General features: G+C 43.1%; 1 protein-coding gene across 10 annotated transcripts in view; it reads left to right on the top strand.

Moving 5' to 3' along the window:
• The window catches only part of KIAA1217 (KIAA1217 ortholog), a 1,321,668-nt gene that overhangs the window by 1,261,244 nt on the left and 37,006 nt on the right, over positions 1-23,418 (top strand). For all 10 annotated transcript variants that reach the window (XM_078663443.1, XM_078663442.1, XM_078663445.1 and 7 more), the window contains 3 exons: positions 821-968; positions 7,331-7,829; positions 12,111-12,282. In XM_078663443.1, coding sequence (XP_078519569.1) covers positions 821-968; positions 7,331-7,829; positions 12,111-12,282 — 819 coding nt within the window. The remainder of the gene's footprint in view (positions 1-820; positions 969-7,330; positions 7,830-12,110; positions 12,283-23,418) is intronic.

Genomic DNA, 23,418 nt, shown 5'->3' with positions numbered 1-23,418 from the left:
ATTGCTAAAAGATAAATCCATCATGTCATGCTATCATCATTAGCACCTTTGTTTGCGTTTTATGTCATAGTTGATGTGGTACTGAATTGTGCTTTGTCGGAAGACGAACATAACAGTAGTGGCCATCTGCTTCTGATCAAGGCTTCTCTGACTTTATTTGTTGTTTTATCACTAGCACTTCAGGCATTTGGCTGTTGCATGCATTCAATATGCTTTGCATAAAGAAATATTTCCTGTGATACACCCCTCCCCGTATGATGTTATGACCTAGTTCTTGAAATACTCTTCTAAGAATTGTTGCTGCTGGTACTGTTGTTTATCGTCTTAGTTGAGTGTCTGCCTACATGCTTGGTCTCTTGCCCCTTTCTACTTCTACTCCTGATTGCAAACCTCAAAGCTTTTCAAGGGAAACATGTGACTTACAACTGACAAAATTCAGGAGTGACCTGTGAGTAGGTCACTGACAGACAAATCAATGATTTGTGCCCATCGTTCTTTCCAAGAATTGACATTTCTTTAGGTGAGCAGACACGACCCATTGGGTTTGAACGAGCATGTTCACTACTTCCACAAATTATTATTTCTTGGTAATGTGACACGCTCTCTCCAAAAGTTACTGTGTCACCAAACTCCGTGGGAACATCAGCTTGTGAAGCAGATCATTGTGTTTCCACCCTCTTGCCTGGATTTTGCAACAAATAATAAATGATGGCAGCATTTGAGCAGAGATTGGTACTTTTTGTAAATAAAGCTAGTTTGCATTAGTATGCAGGTGTTTAAATTATGCTACTCTAACTCGTCTGTTTCCTTCTGCTGTCAGGAGCATTTCCTCCCTTACAAAATAAAATGCGAGCTGTGCTGCGGGTGGAAGTGGAAGCCGTGAGGTTCTTGAAGGAGGAGCCGCATAAACTGGACAGCCTACTGAAAAGGATCCGCACGATGACCGACAGCCTCACCGCCTTAAGGAGGTAAAGGGCCAGGTGTTAAGCTTGAGGTTGTTTTACCAGGTTGGTGGGGGGACCCTCTTTAACACTGTGGATCCGATTTACACCCATCCGGAAGTGACGTTTCACTGATTCCTAAGACTCCTCTTTGAATATTGATATATGCATTGTTAGGAGAGTCCTCCAGGCAGAAGCCTTCCCTACTGTATTTCTTTACCTGCAGTGCCCTTCACCTCAATTTAGCCAATCTTTTTAGTGAGGAAGTGGTCTGTACCCAACCGTTCCTCAGTAGATGGTGTTCTGCGTTTATTGCGTAGCTCCACCCCCATGTTAAGATGCTATATATTGCCCACAGTATTGTCAGCCCTTACAATAACAACGTTCATATAAAAAACACACTCTCCAAGGCTCGTCTGCTTCCGACTTCCTGATGGAGCTACTTGTGTTTCTGTCACAACCAGATTAGAAGAGCAGACTGCTATGGGGTGACACCGGAAGTCTGTTATTGATTAAAAAAACAACAGAGATTTAAATTGCTGTAAGTTATTGCAGTGTATCAGTTTGTGGCATACTCCATTGTTTACAGTAACTGATGTAAAAGGTTAAGTCGACAATAGAATAAAAACAGTCTGCCAGGCTCAAGATAGGCAGAGACTCTAATTATGAGGTGCAAGCAGAACCCGCTCTGTCTCTCACAGACACGAGATAACAGATATCAGAAATAATGATGGGGACAATCACATAAGGAAATGAACAAGCATGCAGATTCACATGCACACACAGGGAAAAGAGAAAACGTGACTAACAGCTAAAAGTTAACATATTTCCTCTTAATAAAGCTGTAGAAGGCAGCTGTGCAAGCCATCAAAATACTTCCAAATATTAACACGCAATTGTCACATATGAATTGATACCCTGAGATTTTAGTACTACAAAACAACAGAAGCAGGCGTAGAAGTGCACTGCGCAGCCAGAGGACCAGCTCACTCGCCCCCCATCCGCCATGTTTACAAAGACACATTGCTACAAAGGGGTAAGGGTTACATGTCTGGCTCAGGCTGGATGCGCAGTGCACCATCATCGCCCGGGGAAAGACCTGTGTCTGGGCTCAGTGCACCAACCGCATTGAAGCCAAGCGCAGAGGATGGTCAGCCATGCAATAGAAAATGCCCAAATGGTGGAGTGGTCTGGGGACACGCCCCGCAGAACCATCCTACTTCTCCTCCGTGCCCCCTTTCGCCATGAGAAAACATATTGTTACAAAGGGATATGGATTAACCACCTAGTTCCACTCAGTGCAACATGTTGGGCGAGCATCCAAAGTAGGATCAGTCTGCCCCCTGTGCACTGGCAGCATTGAAGCTAAAGGCACATCCCATATGAAATGTCCATATACTTTACGGATTCCTAACAGGGTGAACATGGTCTAATGGCATAGTGTGGGGGGGTTTTTAGAAGGGGGGGGTCGCCAAAAGCCCACAAATGTCTACTAATTGGACTCCGACAAACACAATCAGTCCTGTAATAAACATTTTCAAAGACAACCCAGTTGTAAAACTACAGTGTACAGGGAGATCGTCCTGCAGCATGAACAGGTAATGTGATATTAGAAAACATCATGGCGGCATTGTTTGATGTTGGGAAGCTGGGATTCTCATCTAGATTTTCTTACCCATCTCTAGAAACCCAAACTAGGTCGACTGGACCATTTTCCCTGTTCTAGAAGTATAAAGGGAAGATTTTACAATAATAACTTTGAACAACTTTACAATCAAGTCCAAATTAAACTCAAAGGACCACTGACTACGAACTGAAATTTCAAAGTCTTATTAGAAAGCCAAAAATAGTTGAACATACAAACATCTCAGCAAGAGGTTCAGAAAATAGACTGGCACTAATACAAACATAATTCTACGCAGGATTCTTAGACGACTCAGAATAAAAAGCAAAGTCAATTTGAGTAACATCAGGCAACCGAGGACAGTCCCTGCTTGAATTTTAGACTGCATTTACAAAAGAAAAGAAAGTGGTTAGTCTGTCCCTACTCTATTCTAAAGTGGCATCCCTACTTAACATTCCCTTCGGACCAGAGTAAAGGTGTCAGCAGTGAAGACTTCCAAAGAAGTACATTCACTTTCTTTAGGCAGATAGTCTAACTATCTTACACCCCACTCTGCCCTAAGTTCCCCAAACTCTCTCTACAGCTACCTACATCCTGCTCTGTCAATCTCCTAACAAAATCTGCTCTCCACCCTCGGGTGCTGTCCCTAATACAAAATCCCAAAAACAGTCGACATGCCCAAAGGTACACCCCTCTGGCAGGTAGAGATCTTCTGACTTTTCCAGTATGCCACCTTTCCATTAAGCGTCCGTTGGTGTGTCCTTGGGACCCAGGCACCTTCCTCGCTAAATGTTGCACTCCACCAAATTCTTTGGCAGCTCCTCTGCACCCGCGCCTACTATCCTAACGCCTAAACAATGGACTCTTCTACCTAACGAGCCTTGTGGCCTTGCACCTACAAGCTTAAACACATGGGAACATCTCTGCAAACATTTGAAGTTACAATTTAATAATTGGTGAGGACAGCTTCTTTCCCGATGAGAGAAAATCATTCCTTCTCGACTAAAGCTAACAGAAGAAAAATACAGTTAGGCTTCAGCATGTCCCAGGCCCTTGCACATTTAAAGCAATATATGTCATATTAAAAGCCTACGTTAATTCACTCATTAATAAGCTGTGTATTCTTTAAAAGCATTTCATTACTAATACGACATTACACATGTGAGTATATGTCTACATTGTGCAACACTAAATTTCAATTAAGGCACTACATTAGTCTCCAATTAATAAACACATCACCACATATTGTGCTGATTCCCAGCCTAACGTTACATCTCTAAGTTCATTATTAAGATGCTCTAAATATGTGGGTGCTGACTACTCGGGATTATGGTGCACCCCTACAATTTTCAAAATAACATGGCGCTCTCTCAACGTCACGTCAGGCTGCATTACAATTAAAGTATACAGCCGCAAGGAATAGCAAATGAAGGGCTCCTAACAAACACGCTAAGCTAGATTCATGTGTATTCATACTGCAAGTTCCTGGTTTTCTTCCGCTACGGAATCAGTCTGGAATTAGAAGGAACAAAAGTGAGTAATCGTGAGAAGTGGGAGGGAGTGCTCACAGTGATTGTCTTGGTCATCCATGACTGCTGGTCAGCATGGAAAGTCTACAAGTTCTTGTGTATTTTGTGAGGCTGCCATGTTCATCATTTAGTTCACCACCGGCAAAATCTGTGACCTAAGAAGCCCCTCGTGACAATATCCCATTCTTTTAGATGGAGGCCATTTTGTGAGATGCCTCATCTTCAAGTTATTTTTTACAGGTGCAGCGAGCTAGGCTAAAGAGTAGGTAGTAGTTTATGGTATTTCTAAAGCATAAACTTGTCCACATTGTGCGGTATAGCTGATTATCATATATCTAGTCTGGAAAGTGCTCATTAGCATTGATTTTTACCAAGGCTGACCAAAAAAACACCTGCTGACAAACTCTGAAGAGGACGAAACATCACCTAAACTTGTGCCCGCACCATTTTGTCTGGATTAAAGGCGACAGGGGTGCACTTGTTGTCAGGTTACTAGATGGTGGGTGGGTGTGGGTGTTTGTTTTGGGCCAGAGACAACTGTTGCCTTGGGTTCCAAAACTGTCCGCACAGATGCCTGTTTGTCACCTTATCTAACACTGGTCATCAGGGTTATAAGGGAAACAGTCTGTACCAGAAAACATATACGTGTGCTATTTAACATCGCCACCTCTGATTCTTAGGTTACTAAATATGTACCCATGTTGCCGCAGTACGATACTGCACATGTACACTAAGCTGCTGGGCTTCAGTATTTGTTAGATTTATAGGATTATGATCTCACGCTGTGACATAGAGTGCAATTATGGCCATTATTTTGTCGACTTTTGCTTATGCATGCGGGAATGGAATGTTGAGTGCACACTGTGGGGCAGATTTATTAACGGCTTGCATTGCCCTTACATCATGCAAGGAGACACAATGCAACCCAAGTTATTAAGTGGAATTTACTTAGCAACGCAAAGTCACCTTAGGTGGCTCTGTGTGGTTTAGTAAATCCAGAGTGCCTTGCGTCACTATGTGGGTCGAGCAGTCATTCCAAGGATGGAGCATGGGCGTTCCCATGCATAAACTAATGGACATTGATGCAATCCCAGATTTACTACGGTGAGTCAAAATGGTTTGCCTTCCCAAGTGAGGTGTAACAAGGAGAAATATCTTTGTTTCGCCTTATTATTTCCCTTTTCCACATGTGCTGCATTCAGCAGCACACATACAATGCGGAAAATGCCTCTGAAACAATCTTGCATGTAACACAGGCACACGTGCGCCTTAACACTAGGCAGCACAAAGTGTGGCAGCGTATGGAGAGAGCAGAAGTGCATTATATCTTAGTGGATATAGCAGATTTCTGCTCTCTCCCTGCCATGCAAGACAGTGCAGTAAGTTATCTTGTTGCGTTGCGTAACTCCCTAGTAAATCTGCACCTTTTTATAGCTGTGTGAGCTACTGAGTGACGAGGTGCGCCACTAAGAGAGATATCTACGCATTTTGACCTGCATGTTTTGTTTTCCTCCAACATCACCATCAACAATGTTGCACATAGTGCATTTCAAAGCACATTGCAGCAGAATATATTTGCTAAAAACGTTAGAAAAATTACTAAAGGAAAACTTGCAAAAGTATCACATTTGACAAAAACAGTTACAGTACACCCCACCCAGGAATATTATTCCTGTACTTAATATATGTTTGCTCACCAATAGCAGCCTCTGCTTTGTATAAAAACTGTGCATAATTCAAGTTATTTATTTGTAGAGCACATCATAGGTGTGTGTCACATGAGGAGTTATGACTTTTGAAAACTTAAACCACAAGTGAAATAAAATTAAAAAAAATCCTAAGTAAACCTATACCACATGTGGACTAGATCTACGGAAAAAATACATGTGCCATGAAAATGTACAGCTAATTCCTGTGCCACAAAATATTCTAATTGAAATCATATGTCAATAACATGTATATTACTGTAATTGCGGATGGCGGCCATCCAGTGACAATTGTGGGCATTGATGGTTTGATGCACAATGTTTAAACCTATTAGAATTGCTAGTTTGTACCATTACGGCTGTGAGTTTTATTGCAATACTTAGTGCCTGTACACTAAAACTCGCTCCCTAGCTATCCCCCTTCTCGAAGTTCCCCTTTCTGTTTCACTTCACAACCTGTTGCCCTCTTCTCTCCTTGCACCTTCTTCTCGTCTAACGTCTCCGCTCCTGTATTTACCTGTAGCTTTTCTTCTGTGGATCCCTTTGGAGTCAGTGCCCCACTTTTTGTCTGTGTGTTCCTCTCTATGTCGCTTCGTGCCTCTGCCCCTTTTCTTGGCCCTGTGCCACATGACCTTCCTTTTTCTCCACACCACTTTGGTTACACTCTGTGGGAAGAGCGGCTGCTTTTTTGTCTTTGTGCCTGCCTGTGTCACTTGATGTTGGCTTTATTCGAGTTACTGTCTCTGTGCTTCTTCAGCCCCTGTGACCAATTTGCTTCTGCAGCAGTGCCCTTTCAACCCAGGTGCCCTCCTCTCTGTGTACTAATACCACAGTGTATGGCTGTACTTTAAGTTGCCGATGTCTCTACATTGTTTAGGCCTCACAGAACCATCAGCCTTCTTCTGTCAGATCCCCTCCACTACCAAAATGCAGTTCCCATTCTTCCTCCACCAATCCCCTCCGCTTCTTTGCCTTCCATTAGCTCAGAACAGGAGAGCAGAATACTAGTGCACCGGAGCGAGCTTTGTTACACTGGCAGAGAAGGGAAACAAGCTTACTTTCCACTATGCAGAGTGGGTGGCTGAGTACCTCCTGGTCTGAAGTTAGTGCATGTGAGGCTGCAGGCATGCGTGCCCTCAGTCTCAATAGGCGTAGTGCACGTGCTTTCCTTCCAGCGAATTTAACATATACTCGAGTTTAAGCTTACATAAGGAGCAGTAGCAACCGGCAAGTAAGACATACTCTGCTAGAAAAATAATTTAACATATGCCAGAGTTTAAGCTTACATTTGAAGCAGGGTCCCAAATAATTTGCTACTCACTGTATTACAGCAAACTCTGGAAAACTTCTTTAAAAAAGTTTCAATATTACGTATATGTTTTTCAGTTTTGTTGTGGCCACTTGTATGCAATTTAATGTGCCTTGACTTTGGGTATCCCCCAAGCTAAGTATACATGCATGTTTTAAACTTCCACCTCTTTTGTTCATGCTTTCTAGATGTGTTGTATTTACGGGTATGTTGTATTGTAGACATGTGACGGAGGGAGCTGGCAAAGGAACTGATTCATCCCAGAAAATGCAATATACGATCCGCGAGAAATCTTTAGAAGCAGAGACTTTACGCAATCATGATGAAGTGGCCCAAACACAAAACATTTTACAGCCGAATTCAGCAGGAATTGCACAAGAGTCAAAGACCCCATCTGTGAGACCTGAGTCTTTCCCTACTATGACAGTTCATCAGGTGCAGAGTTCCCCTGTTGTCCTTCACCATTCTCAGCACTCTACTGCACTGGTTAACCACGGCCCAAGTTCACCTGCCTCATCCTGTAATGCTGTGAACCAGCTGGCATCGGGAGATCAACTACCCAGCATTCCGCTAACCACGCAAGAGTCAACTGTGGTTATTCAACAAACACAGACCGCACAGTCACCTCCAGTGGGATCCCTCAATGGATCTTCAATGCAAGGCTTTTTCATCAATGAAGTCCACCATGCAAGTTTCAGGAACCGAGCAGTTTCTATTGAGGTAAACAGGAAGTATCCACACTACCCCCATTCCTGCAAGTCATGTTTGTCTCAGTGCTCGTTTTCTCAATTTATATTACAAATATTTTTTTTATCAACACAGTTGTGGGAGTGTCCTTAATCTGTCACAAGAAAATAATTCTGAAAGAGATCTACGGTCAATGTTTGTTCATAGTAAAAACCAATAAAACCAGCCAAGAAACCAAAACGTATGAATGAAATAAACACTAGAGGCTGGTCAAACCTACCATTGGTGGACATTTCATTTAACTCGTTAAAATTGTTCCCAGTTGTTGATTGTGCTGGGGGGTTTTGCACATGAAATAATAAAAGGACTGGGAGAAAGAAGAGTTCAAGGAATACAGCTGTTGAATGAAGCTTCGTGTCCTTGCACCTGTAATTTCACAGTTGCGTAATGGTAAGGTCTACTGTCTGTTAATGTCAGATGGTATTGTTAAGCATTGAGACTCTCCTTGTTTTTTCTTCTGAACCATAGAATCCCAAGTCTATAACCCTATATCCTTCAATTGGATCCCACAGACACTGTTCAGTTCACAGTTGGTGATTTGAAATTCCTACTGGGGAGGCCCATTCCACAAGATGAAAGTGTTTGAAAAGAGGGTCATTGTATCACACCCTTGAGATCTTCCAGTTTACAGTAGTTAATAGACGTCACTATGGTGATATTGTGTGGCTGTTAGGTGGTTGTATGTGATATCATAGAAACATGATTTAATGAAATACCATTACTGAGAAACAATTTCACCTAAACTGTTTAAGGAAAGTTTCAGAATGAATGGCATTCAGCATTTAATTGAAACCAATTTATAGAATGTCTTTTTTGTTCTTAATTGGCTATTGCATTCTTTTTTAAGGTATAAATACAATGGTTGTTCTCTCATCCCTGAACCATAAATCCCTTCTCTATCTCTAAACTCCACGAATTCCTGAGCCTTAAATCCTATTTTTAACACCTAACCCCAAAGTATCCCTAACCGCTTTAAAATCCCTTCCCATTTCCAAGCAACACCCATCCCTGAACCCTAAAAAAAACCCTCACTGCCCTTAAATACTAACCATCCATGACTCCTAAAACCCTTCATCACCCCTAAACTCTACCCATCCCTGAACCATAAAAAACCCTTTCTATATCTAAACTCCACCCATCCCTGAATCCTTAAAACCTTCACCACTCTAAACTCCACCCAATCTTACTCTAAACACTATCACCCCTAACCATTATTGTACCCTAAAACCTCTTCCAGTCTCTAAACTCCACCCATCCATGAACCTTAAAACGTCTCAACACCCCTACACTGCACTCATCCTTGAGCCCAAAAAACACCTTGCACCTCTAAATTCCACTCATCCGTGAACCCCAAAAAACCCTGACCACCCCTAAACTCCACCCATTACTGAACCCTTAAAACCCTTTTCTGTACCGGAACTCCACCCACTTTTGACACCAAAAAAACCCTGAACACTCCTAAACATTAGCTATACCTTAATCCAAAAACCCCTCACTAATCGTAAACTCCACCCAAGTTTAATGTTATTTTGGCTTTTTCCCAAAATGTATCTTTCCTTTAAAATAGTTCCTTTATTTTTCGATTTGTTTGTATTTCCTTAAAATTATCTTTCCTTAAAATAGTTTTTTCGTGATTTGGTTTCCTCTAATATGGTTTATCAGTTTTCATTTTTTCATTAATTCCCATACATCACTGTTAGGCTACTTGCCAATATGTGGTAGGCCTCAAATTATTTTGATCTACAATTGGAGGGTGTTAAAAGTTACATTCATAGCTTGAGGGTGTGTTTTTGCATACTGCTGTTCCGTACCTGTTGATAGAGACCTACTGGAGTTCGTCATGCATTTTCCAACCTGTACATTTGCAGACGCATAATCGACTAGTCAAAATGTGAACCTCAAGGCCATTCTTAACACATTTAAACGAGAGGACCTTGGTTTCCCTCCATTTTTAGTTTAGTGTGGAGCAGTTCTATGATAGCTGCCACAGCGTACCCTATTGATCAGAGAAGCCACTTATACTCACCACTTGTTGGGATTATGGCATAATTCAATGTAGGCTGCAAAGCAAATAGTGGACTGGGGAACACCAAGCAAACAATACTAGAAATGCATGTACTACCCTTTGAATTAAAAATATGTTGCTGAGGTCCCACATCACACCCTCCTATTTAGCACAGCATTAGCTCTGTAAGCCTACAAAGCAGGTCCAATCTCATTACAACTAAATATACTATTAAAAAACACGATCATATCAGCAATCAGAATTAAAGTCACACAAGCCCGAGCAGTTTCTTGAGGCCAAACATTGCATATCTCTACTGTGGTGAGGGGACATGCAGTATAATAGGAATGGACAAAAAAGGATTCTTGGCATTGACTGAAGTGCTTTTAAAGTATGTTGAGATTTTGAGGTTACCTGTGACATTCCACACACAGGGATTATAATTATTACAAATGTATAGTTACAACCTCCTAGAGGATGATTAACAAAAACAGCCCCTGTGAGATCTTGCAGTCGTTGATAATGCTTCAAATTTTGAGAAAAATCCCTTGAAGGTTCAGGAAAAGTAAGGTTTCGGTATCCCCTTACCTACTCTGCAGGATTCACGCCTACTCAGATTTTGGTCAAATTAATGCACCTTTCTAACACAAACGAGCCTTTTCTGTAGCACACTGTTATCCTTTTCCATAGTCAGTTGTCCTAAACTTTTGTGCAGTGCCTGGCAGTGTTCAGCTCAAATGGCCGGGCTGCAAGGCAGGGGCTGATTCCAGGACTAGAGGGGCAAAGTCGACCTCAGCCTTGAATGCAGCAAAGAGAGAGAACACAATTTTCTTTTAGGTGCATACATGATTTTCTGCTGTGACGAGGTAAATATCCTGGGTATGTGCTAGACTCTGAAGAAAAAGGTTGGCTCGATGGATAACATTCTCATGGCGACAGGAGCATAACATTGGAACACTTTCCAGGGCTGGTCTTAACAGCATGCCTGGACCTGGAATTGTTCCTCTTCCAAACAACCACACCACTTGCAGGAGAGAAGGCACCATAGGCATAGGAAGTTGGCCACTAGTCTCTGAATTGGAAACTAGTAAGTCGAGACTGGAAAAAGCCTCTCTAACATGGAAATCTACTGTTTCACACTAATTAACTTGATTGCTATCAGTGCTTAATTTGAGCCGGTGGTTTCCAGTGCTCAGCACAGACACTTAATCATCAACACTGGAGCTTGAGCAGCAGTTAAGGACACATTTATTTTTGGTAGGCACAGCGATATTAAGTGATTTGCCGAGTCTCACAAGATGTTGAGCTGACGCCGAGATCGGAACCTGGTTCCCCAGCTCCGAGGTCGGCAGCTCTTGCGGCTACACCACATCCTCTCTCCACTTGTAGGGTTTTATGGCTTTTGTTTCACAGGAGAAATGTGCTGTTGGAAGCTGCTTCCTGACGAGCGCCCCTGCCCTTAATTTTAGTTTTTTACAAATTAACCACCGATTGCCATTGTTGATCAGGCTCTAGAAAGTAAAAAAAACTCATGGGCATTTTTACAAGACCCTAGCTCCACCAGAGTGTCACTTTCTTTGACGCTCTGGTGATGCTGTGTGCTGGCCCATATGTGCAAGGCCACACAATTCCACTTTGTGTGGCATTACACAGCCTTGTAAATATGACCCTCTTTCACACAGTACTCTGCGTTAAAGGGGTGTGTCATGGGTGTGGCTGTGGGTGTTCCCACACCACTCCCATTGCTTTTTGTCACTCCCCCAGATTTACAAGGAATGGTAAATCTAAGGCAGGGCCAAAAACTAATGCCTTTAAAGCGGATGCGTTAAAATGGTGTTCTGCAGCACACATAGCACTTTGCTCCTTCTATCAATGATTGTTTTTGTGCAGGAAGGAGTCCCTTTCTGTTCAAACACAATCATGCCTGCAACGCAGGCACCCTTGCACCAGGGTGCAGGGGTGCCTGCGTTGGCTCACAACTGCTTTTTTTGCACAGGGGTGTGCCGTATTCCTGTAAATACGGCACATCCCTGCTTTTTTTAATGACGCAGCTTGGTGCACCAAAATTGCTTGTGGCACCGTGTTGTGTCATTTCATTGTAAATATGCCTTCAGTTTTGTGGGCGTCTGATTTTTTTTATTCACTGAATATATGGCCAGGCAGCATGATGCACTGCATTTGAAAACTACCTTTTAAAATGCAGTTCAAGACTAGACGCAATATTCTAAATGAATGACAATGTTTTGCAGGAAGCAGAGAAGAAGTGGGAAGAAAAACGGCAAAATCTTGATCACTACAATGGTAAGGAATTTGAAAAACTACTGGAAGAGGCACAGGCGAACATCATGAAGTCCATACCCAACCTGGAAATGCCACCCCAGTCGCCAAAAACTGAATCTGTGAAAAAATTAGAAGTCTTTGGTAAGTATGCAGGGTTTTAAATATGGTTGGTTTGTTCTACTTGTAACAAGACACATGAACTATTTGTTTGGTCGACAGAAGGTGTTCAGGAATTTCAATTGAATTTAAGCAGCATGCGTTTTTTTAAAAAAGAGCAAACCTCATAAATGATTCAGGAAACAAACAAAAAAATGTGGGACCTAATTTAGATTTTGACCCAATGGGCCCCTAGTATGGATATTGGTAGAGAGGGTTCATTGTGTCCCTTCAGGTTTCCCCTTCTCCTATATCAGCCTCCACCTGTGTTGTCTTCCACCCAAACCACATACACCCATATTTTCCAAATACTGACAAGTCATGTTATCTCTTGAAATGCAGTTTATCCAAAGCTGTTTTATTACTAAAATCAGTAGAAATACTGAGGTCTCTAGTGATCCAATTGTATCCCTAGTGGCAAGTAGAAAATCGCTCTAGGAAATCCCAGCCACTTTCCACTTACCTTTATGTTGATGAGCCGAGCTGTTGTGTCGTAATCACCTAGTCCCCGGTCGTCTCATAGGCAGTCTACAAGCCTCTGGCCTCTTGAATTCAAAGCCAGAACAAATCTCATCTTAATGGTCACAACAATCAACCACTGACCTGGCTCATGGAAGGTTGAAGGCCACCACCTCCTTGTAAGCAGATTAAACTAAGTCCAGAAGAGGGTTGTATTTCAGAGTATTTTATAAAGGAATGTTCTGTGGCATAAAAAATATTGTTTACAAAATAATTGTCCCACTGGCTGTAGAATTTTTCGTAGTAACTCAAATTGGTTGAGATTTTTGTAACGGATATTTAGGACACAGTGTTTATGTCAGACTAGGTCATGACCACTATAATCCTATTCCACAACCGCAATGTGAGCTATTAAACGCACTTGTAGAGAGAGCAGTTAAAAGTAGTATCAGGAGAATCATGTGTAGGTCTAATCCTCTCCCATTCATTTCCTAAGTGACATTGCAGACAAACTAGATGGGACAGTAAGACAAATGTAATATATTTTGGTGCAGCACAGCACCGAACAAGCGGAGAAAAGCAGCATAGAAATATTTACTAAAATGGCGCCCTGGAACAGGCTGCCTCGGGTCTTGCACAACCTTTGCACCTTGGTGCAGAGCTGTGTGAACAATATCGAGCAAGGTTTGTACTGGATGCCTACCCTGCCAGTATAAATCCTATGCCTGGAAAAATCGTAATATTTAACAACAAGGGGTGGTGATGGACAGAGTTTCTGAATTAAGCAGAATACTCTCACCAAGTCCATCACCACCCACTTTTTGAAATATTTTGGCCACCACAAGTGTGGAAGGGTATGCTCAGACATGAGTCCCTTGCTCACTGCACCATCAGGATTCAAGCAAGCCGGGCCGAAGACGGCTGTAATGCCAGAAACCGGTCCCCGGAAGCTTGTTTCCTTTCCAGTGAAGAATTGGCTTGGTAGTTTGGTCTGCCCTGTTCCCATGATGCACTGGGCCAGGGACAGACTAATTTGCATATAGCCAGGTTCTGAACTGGGATGGTGCAGTGAGCTAAAAAACGGTGATGGATCAAGCCCTGATATGTTGACTGGGTAGGAGTGTTCTGATTAACTCAGATACTCTGTCCATCACCACCCACTTTTTGAAATATTTTGGCCACCACAAGTGTGGAAGGGTATGCTCAGACATGAGTCCCTTGCTCACTGCACCATCAGGATTCAAGCAAGCCGGACCGAAGACGGCTGTAATGCCAGAAACCGGTCCCCGGAAGCTTGTTTCCTTTCCAGTGAAGAATTGGCTTGGTAGTTTGGTCTGCCCTGTTCCCATGATGCACTGGGCCAGGGACAGACTAATTTGCATATAGCCAGGTTCTGAACTGGGATGGTGCAGTGAGCTAAAAAACGGTGATGGATCAAGCCCTGATCTGTTGACTGGGTAGGAGTGTTCTGATTAACTCAGATACTCTGTCCATCACCACCCACTTTTTGAAATATTTTGGCCACCACAAGTGTGGAAGGGTATGCTCAGACATGAGTCCCTTGCTCACTGCACCATCAGGATTCAAGCAAGCCGGGCCGAAGACGGCTGTAATGCCAGAAACCGGTCCCCGGAAGCTTGTTTCCTTTCCAGTGAAGAATTGGCTTGGTAGTTTGGTCTGCCCTGTTCCCATGATGCACTGGGCCAGGGACAGACTAATTTGCATATAGCCAGGTTCTGAACTGGGATGGTGCAGTGAGCTAACAAACGGTGATGGATCAAGCCCTGATCTGTTGACTGGGTAGGAGTGTTCTGATTAACTCAGATACTCTGTCCATCACCACCCACTTTTTGAAATATTTTGGCCACCACAAGTGTGGAAGGGTATGCTCAGACATGAGTCCCTTGCTCACTGCACCATCAGGATTCAAGCAAGCCGGGCCGAAGACGGCTGTAATGCCAGAAACCGGTCCCCGGAAGCTTGTTTCCTTTCCAGTTAAGAATTGGCTTGGTAGTTTGGTCTGCCCTGTTCCCATGATGCACTGGGCCAGGGACAGACTAATTTGCATATAGCCAGGTTCTGAACTGGGATGGTGCAGTGAGCTAAAAAACGGTGATGGATCAAGCCCTGATCTGTTGGTAGGTGTGTTCTGATTAACTCAGATACTCTGTCCATCACCACCCACTTTTTGAAATATTTTGGCCACCACAAGTGTGGAAGGGTATGCTCAGACATGAGTCCCTTGCTCACTGCACCATCAGGATTCAAGCAAGCCGGGCCGAAGACGGCTGTAATGCCAGAAACCGGTCCCCGGAAGCTTGTTTCCTTTCCAGTGAAGAATTAGCTTGGTAGTTTGGTCTGCCCTGTTCCCATGATGCCCTGGGCCAGGGACAGACTAATTTGCATATAGCCAGGTTCTGAACTGGGATGGTGCAGTGAGCTAAAAAACGGTGATGGATCAAGCCCTGATCTGTTGACTGGGTAGGAGTGTTCTGATTAACTCAGATACTCTGTCCATCACCACCCACTTTTTGAAATATTTTGGCCACCACAAGTGTGGAAGGGTATGCTCAGACATGAGTCCCTTGCTCACTACACCATCAGGATTCAAGCAAGCCGGGCCGAAGACGGCTGTAATGCCAGAAACCGGTCCCCGGAAGCTTGTTTCCTTTCCAGTGAAGAATTGGCTTGGTAGTTTGGTCTGCCCTGTTCCCATGATGCACTGGGCCAGGGACAGACTAATTTGCATATAGCCAGGTTCTGAACTGGGATGGTGCAGTGAGCTAAAAAACGGTGATGGATCAAGCCCTGATCTGTTGACTGGGTAGGAGTGTTCTGATTAACTCAGATACTCTGTCCATCACCACCCACTTTTTGAAATATTTTGGCCACCACAAGTGTGGAAGGGTATGCTCAGACATGAGTCCCTTGCTCACTGCACCATCAGGATTCAAGCAAGCCGGGCCGAAGATGGCTGTAATGCCAGAAACCGGTCCCCGGAAGCTTGTTTCCTTTCCAGTGAAGAATTGGCTTGGTAGTTTGGTCTGCCCTGTTCCCATGATGCACTGGGCCAGGGACAGACTAATTTGCATATAGCCAGGTTCTGAACTGGGATGGTGCAGTGAGCTAAAAAACGGTGATGGATCAAGCCCTGATCTGTTGACTGGGTAGGAGTGTTCTGATTAACTCAGATACTCTGTCCATCACCACCCACTTTTTGAAATATTTTGGAAAAATCGTAAAGCAATCCACTCTGTGGATGTGTGCTGTACAGTGCAGCACACATGCAATGTGCAGAATGTTTGGAGAAATAAAAAAAATTCTCCAAATTAGCACCTGGGTGCTTGCACTGTAATTCCCAAGAATCGCCCAAGTACAGCCACTTTTATGTAAGATGGCTCATAGTAGCACAAAGCACTGTTTGCTTTGATAAAAGGTCACCCTTCCAGCGCAAAATTATTTCCATGAGAAGTCCTAGAAAGTAAATGCCCAGCAAGTGGTTGTACTGCTTTGTGTGTCTTAGCGCCGACCCTTAATACATCTATCACTGTTGGTAGCTGATTCCATGAAAAAGTGAAAAATAAGCAGGACTATAGGAAAAAATGGTGGGCAGAGAGGTTGTAACTCACATTTAATCATGTTTCGAGCCTGTACCAGGCTGTCCAGTTCTCCAGGAAACTTTCCCAAAAGGATAATAAGGGATCGAATTCGAGGAAAGGTACATAGATGGTTTACAGTCTACAGCGAAAATCTGGGGATGACCAGGGATAAATGCAATGAATCCAAATGACCTTGAGGAGAGAAGCACAATAGCTTAAACAAGCATATATATTCCAGTACAGGCCTGACTCGAAAACAGTGGCGTCCACGTTGGTCCTTGAGCATCTGCAACAGCTGTGTGTTTAAGGCTTCCATTAATAACATTAATGAAATAAAGTTATGTACAGTCTTTCTTATTGCCTATGGATTCGTTGTCCTGGAAACCTGACTTGGCACAACTTTTGAGGGCCTTCAGTGATTACCCATGATTTCATAATGAAGTAAGCCACGCATGGGGGCTAAACTGTAACAGGAGGAACTTTCTCTAAGAAAGGGCAATACATGCATGGGGTGCCTTCCAGTGCAGATGATAATATCAAAATCCATAACAGAATTTGAAAAAGAATTGGAAAGACACAGGAGATAAATTCTAGTGTAAGAACAAAAAGACGTGGAGGCTAAAGAAGCAGATCTGCATTTTGCAGCTGGAAGGCAAATTGTTAAACTAGTTTGGCCTAACAGCCCTTATTTGAGGTGTGTGTATCTAGCTTTGAGATAGAAGGTAACTATTTTTCGCCAATTTCAGAAACAGTGATGGCAGACAAATGATTTCACCCAAATGTACTAAGCCTTTACATTCTTCTTGCGTTGAGACTCACGGACAACGCAAAAACTTCAGTATATCCAAAAAGCCAAGCAAGGGGAGTTTTGTGCCACCTTGCATGGCTTTGTAAAGATATTTGATGCACGGCAGTGGCTTGTGCTGCACTACATTACATTTCAAGCTGGAAGCCATTCCATTGGTGGAGCATGGGTGTTTCCGTACATGCATCCATGGATTTGACGCAATACCAGATTTACAAAGGTGTGTAAACCTGGGATTATGTAAAATATTTACACCTCCCAGAGGAGACCATAATGAGGAGAAATGTCTTTTTTCCCCTTATTTCTTCTTTCTGTGTAAGATGGATTCTGCATCATACACAGAAAGAGAAAATAAGTTTTTGGATTGTTTTTGTACAGGAAGGTAATGTAGGCACCCTTGCACAAAGGTGGAAGAGTTTCTGCATTGGCCCCTGGCAGCACACAGTGCACTAGCACAAGGAGAGAGCAGAATTGCATCATATTTTTACTCTCTTCCTTTCCCGCAACCCATCAAGTTCTTTTGCTGTGCCGTGCCATGTGATAGGTACTTGTCTTTGTTACACGTGTGCCAATATATATATATATATATACCCAAACTGTAGATTGCAAATTACCTGCTGGGAGTGTGCATGCTTTTTCCTCTTGAAGCAAACTGGAAATTGCAGTTTTGAAGCTCACACAATGACCCTCGCTACTCTTGGAGGTCGTAATTTGTGTTGAAATTTTTCGCCGAAACATATGTGTGTGTGTACACATTAACTAGATGTACAACATAGTAGGTGTATGGATTCTGATATGGTAACTTCAATATGTTATTTAATAGCATTGTTCAGTGTGGGGGTGAGAATACCGGTCTCACCTTAACAAAGATTAGAAACCACATATTATTGTATGCTTAACGGCATGTGAGGCTTATACCGTGCTGTTTTTCAAATGTAGGTATTCTAACAAAACCAAGACAAAAAGGGTTTCTATAATGCAAAGGTGTGTGCACGGTGCTAGGCAGCCTGATTGCATACCTGCGCTGGGGACAGGGAAGCACAATGCCATCTCTCTATAGATGTGGTACTTTCCTGCTTTCTCCCTGCCATGCAATGCAACAACTTTGTTTACTGCATTGGATTGCGAGGCATTTTAGTAAAGATACCCCAGCGTCTTTCTGAAGTACCTACACATCAAGTAGCCCATACTAATGTATCTTACTCATTGCCTTGTGCTAAAAAAGGTGTTGAATAATTGCTTGTCCTCTGCAAGTCAGCTGGGATGTCCACTTCTAATGGCATCATAAACAAGAGGGATGCTTGAACGGTGGAAGCTCATGCTGCACATAGCCAGCCTATGCCAATATAGATTTAAATTACAGAATCTGCTGCTCCAAGACGAATTGTTCCACGTTTTAATACAGCCATTCTTGCCTCTGCTCCTTTCCCATAGGCAGAGGTTCCTGCTGGACGGACCTTCATTTTAATAAGCCCCATTTATTCCATTTCCTTTTTTATGTTGCACAAGAATCTAAGCCTTGGCTAGAAAGTTGCCGGTACTGTTCGGATCGTAAATTATATTTATCTCTTCCATACTGACACACCTCTAATGGTTCGTCTGAATCTGGAACCGTTGGCTACAAGGTCATAGTAACATCTTTGGTTGCTTGAAATATGTTTAAGTAGTTTCCACTCTCCCATTTAAACGAAAATCGAAACAGTGTTTTGTCACTGAAACATATTACGCCTGACGCTAAGGTCAGTTTGATGGAACACTAAGTAAAAAAGATGGCAGTCATCTGTAGAGCTAAAAATCAATGAACAGAGGCAGCGACTATTCATGTTTAATGCACCCTTAAATGAAGACTTTTATCGCAAGCGTGATTTTAACTCTAATAGCAGACACCTAGTAGCATGCTCCCGAGCAAAGGTTTGTGGGATGCTGGGCTGATACTGAGGTGTAACACAGGGCAGCACAGCCAAAGACCTCTCTATATCTGAGAGGCTGTCCACCAATGTACAATTTTAGTGGCTTCTTTCCAAATTTTGCCCATGGTTCTATTATTTTTGTGTTATGCTACTGGAATTGAGAACAGGCGGTGTACATTAAATCTCTCTATAATCTGGCCAACCATTGGTTACAAATAGATGTTTTCCCCACAAGATGAAACAATTGTAGCAATACACAGCACTGATCATACATTGGAGGTGGGTGTAAAGGAGTGGGAGTAGCGCAAACCCCTCTAGGGTTCCATGCAGAGCCAGATCAACTAAAGTCAATTCAGTAGCTCTTAGTGTGGAATACTGATGTCAAACGAAAAGAGGCACAAACAATGAGCAAAACAGAATGAAATTTCCACACTTAAAATTTGTTAAAGTGACAAAAAATAGCACATATCAGGTGACTCACCATCAGGATAGCATCAACTCAAGGACATTTGTACTTGAGGTACACATCTCATGTAAGACACCACTCCCATGCCTTTGCCCGATGGCATAGTGTTACATTTAGTTTAGTGTCAGATATTTGTGTGGTTTTTTTGGCACATGGTGTGCTGTGAAAATGACACTGCACATTTTTTTGCTATTCCTACAATGCAGCTATGCAGATTTTTGTGTAGTGTTGTGGGGCACAATGCTTGGTAAGTCTACCTGTTTGTGTATTGAGGCACCATCAGTGCAGGAAATTATTAGGGTATCCCACCTTATCCCAGTTCCAGCAGCTATTTCTGAGCCGGATCTGGCCAACCCTGTAATATATGCTGAATTTGTCTTGGTGAAACTTTGCAACTCTGGAACCCAGTTCAGCAGCTCGCGCACTTCATCAGCTTTCTGTTCAGTGCAGCAACATGCTAGTGGCGAGGGGGTTTTTATGTTCACTTCCAGCTGGATCTAAAACAAATGCGTTATTAAATGGGCCAGCAGCCCTCCTTGCGATCTAGTATCATCCTGACTGGGAACCATCTGGAGCCTGACACCTAGACACCTATACAATGGAAGGTAACAAAGACACACAGCTTATCACTTCACAAGTACTTCAGAGAAACTATACATCAGAGGCAGGTTTTTGACTTCTTCAAACCCCTTCTTAAAAGACGTGCATGTACTGTAAGAATGTCAGTTATATTTGTGTGTGAGTAATTACACAAATAATTTAAATAGCACTTCCTAATTTATTTTTTATTTAATGCTTTTATAGCACTACTCATCCCAGTGTAGGGTATCTGAGAACCGGACCTCATACATAGACAATAAAACACACACGTGTGTAAATCGATGTACAGGAAATGTTGCAAAAGACAATGAGAGCTATACCTTTAGGAGAGTCACATATCCATATTTCTAGACATTATATGCTATGTGTGCATGGTCAAGGAGAACACAGAGTTAAGATTTAAAAAAAAGTAACTCAGTCGGTAAAAACAAGACTTTACTACTACCCAAAGGATCCCTTTTTACAAACTTAGAAAGACAAAGTTTGAGGGGGAACAAAATATGGATCTAAACCCATGTCTTGCAATTTGCATGCAGCTCTTTTATGCCAGTACATGGCTGGCTGTGCTATATAAGAATTGCAGCTTATGAACTGGAAACAACAAGGAGATCTCTGTGTCAAAAGCAGTAACCCACTTACCCATCTACATAAAATACAAATCTGTCAATCTGCATGTTACACGATGTGCTTTGCAGCAGGAAAATTACCCCTTTATGCTACTTGCGAGGCAAACATGTGACTGGATAACATACAGAACTCTACTAGAACTCTATTAACCATCAGAGTTATTTTACTGTTATTATAATCACCTGAAAATGGCAGGACACACAAAGATCTCTGCAGCAGGTGTCATAACCCTGTCAGATATTTTAAATACTGTCTCTTTGTGTTCAATTAGGTGAGATAGAACACATTTCTGGTATACTTGTCCTTGTTGCCAATTTCTTTACAGCAGATTGTTTTAAAATGAAGCACAGATTTGCTAATATTTTGCACCAATTTTGTGATGCAAACCCGGAGAAAAGTGTTATGGTGGGGTATACTACTGGTGGAAGAGGTGTGGCGCCGCGGCCAGGGCGACTGACGCTGGAATCTGGGGATCACGGTTCGATCCCCGGCACCGGCGGCAGGTTAGCCCAGCACCATGTGACTCTGGGCAATAGCTTGCTTAATCTTCCCGACGGCCCCCAGCGCCTAGAGACCCTAACGGGTGATTGTGCGCTTTACAAATGTGGGTTATTATTATTATTATTATTATATTATTATTATTATTACTACCCAACGTAAATAATGGGTTTGAGTTGGATGATATCCTAAGGTAATGGAAAGTTGTGCTGTGGACTACTTTGCTTTACATGGGTGGTGCATGTGTGTTCCCATGCAACCACCCTTGAGTTTTGACTAAGGGTGATCAATAAATTCCACTGTGCCGGTGGAGTTTGCAGAGTTTTGGCCACTGTGTTACGCTTGTAACGTGGAGTTTGGCAAAACTCTGCCAACCGGTGAAATTATTTCACACGTGCTGCTCGCCAACATTAAGTTGGCATACGCTTGCAAACATTTGCATCCCCTAGCGCGATTTTCGAGTGCTAGAATGGCACCCGGGGAGGTTTTCTCAACGAGGGCAGCCGCGACCTTTCGCAGTGAGAAAAGTGCTGCTTGAGCAGAAAATCTATTCAGGTGGCAGCAAAGAAGCAGCACCTTTTGGCTCTCCACGTGGTGCCATTTGCGCAGATTTTCCAGTGTGGAACAACCTCTCAGCGCTTAAAATCATCATGGGCAGAGCGATTTGCTGAAATACACCTACTCATGGAATCTCACAGAATCTCTTGGAGTTTTTACGTAACTCGACAGAACTCCACAGTGTGAAAATCCACAAGTTCTGCCCACCCCTAGTTTTGGCACAAATTCCCAACTACAAACTTTAGTAGACAGGGATTTGTGCCAAAATCGACTGGTTCCTCGAGGCAGGAGTAACCAGGTGAAATGTGTTGTAGGTGTGTGTAGTTACTGCTTTCATTCCCCCTTGTTTTTCCAACTTTGTATGTGTACTGCACTATACACTAAACATACAAGTGGGAAAAGCCTTAAAGCATAGTTTTGTAATAGAATGCACCCCTTCCAATACAAAAACCTATGCTTCAGAGAATGCACAAACCCATGCACTATGGTGCATGGGTGTGTGCGTTGGTGCATGGCTGCCAAAAGTGTGCCAGCGCTGGGGGAAGAGAAAAATGCACCATATCTATGTAGATATGACAATTTTTCTCCCGCCCTGTGACGCAAAGCAATTTTGATGCACTGTTAGCTTGCATCAAAGAATAATCAATCTAGCCATGGCCAGCTTTGGGCATGGGCAAGCTGGGCCCAGGACATCAGTAACTTCCTGACTTAATGTCATGCAAACTGCAGCTCGTCTATCCTACTCGGTCTCAATCGGGTCCCTTTAAAGACTCTATAAATCAGCCCTTAGTTTACCTTAGCATAATTATTAGCACCCCACCAACCCCCTGCCCTGCTCCCATCTTCCTCACACCTCCTGCCATCACACTGCAACGACCAGCCACACAATCTCATAACAAACACCAAATTTTCTTTCTGCCTAAGGCGCTGTCCCGGTCAATCTAAATTAGGGCGGGCCTTCAGTAAATATATACGTTTACTGTAAGGCTCGGCTTTTTTATAACTCCCTTGACTACACTTCTTTTTCTCTGCCACACCTGGACACCCAATGTATGGTTATTTTTTCCAATTCCAGCACTGTGTTCATTTTCAGTCAAAGGAAAATTTCATGTCAGGCATTCAGGTAGTTTTCTCCACTTGAAAAGGTGGTCTTTTGCAACAGTTATTTTAAGGGGATATAAACAGTGTTTTAAATGTGCCTGTAATCACTGGTACGGAGTACTGGCACTTCATTTCCCCTTCCGCCACCCCCCCACCCCCTCCCCGCCCCCCTCCCAGAGTACCTGAACTTCTCCGTTACCAAGGAGAGTACCGGTATTCGCTGCATCAGGCCAGCATTTCAGGTCACAATTAGTCATGTGAGCACGCATCACATTTCTGCACTGTAGCACATGCTCACATGATGGCAAGTGCACACCAGTAGTGATGAGCTACGGCAGAGTAACTTGCGATGTCACCCGCCAGGTAGATGTGCTGCGGGAAGGAAGGGAAGCCTTTCAAAAAAGTGCAATTTGCTCTGGCTTTCCCTTTCTTTGCCAGCGCAGCAGAACGAAAAATAAAGGGCCATAGAATGTCGTCGGCGAGAAGGCAGAGAAGGGT

Source organism: Lissotriton helveticus, chromosome 10 (genome assembly GCF_964261635.1).
Source record: "Lissotriton helveticus chromosome 10, aLisHel1.1, whole genome shotgun sequence".
NCBI lineage: Eukaryota > Metazoa > Chordata > Amphibia > Caudata > Salamandridae > Lissotriton > Lissotriton helveticus.
Note: the sequence above shows the minus strand (reverse complement) of the source record. Positions and strands in the feature narration are given on the sequence as shown.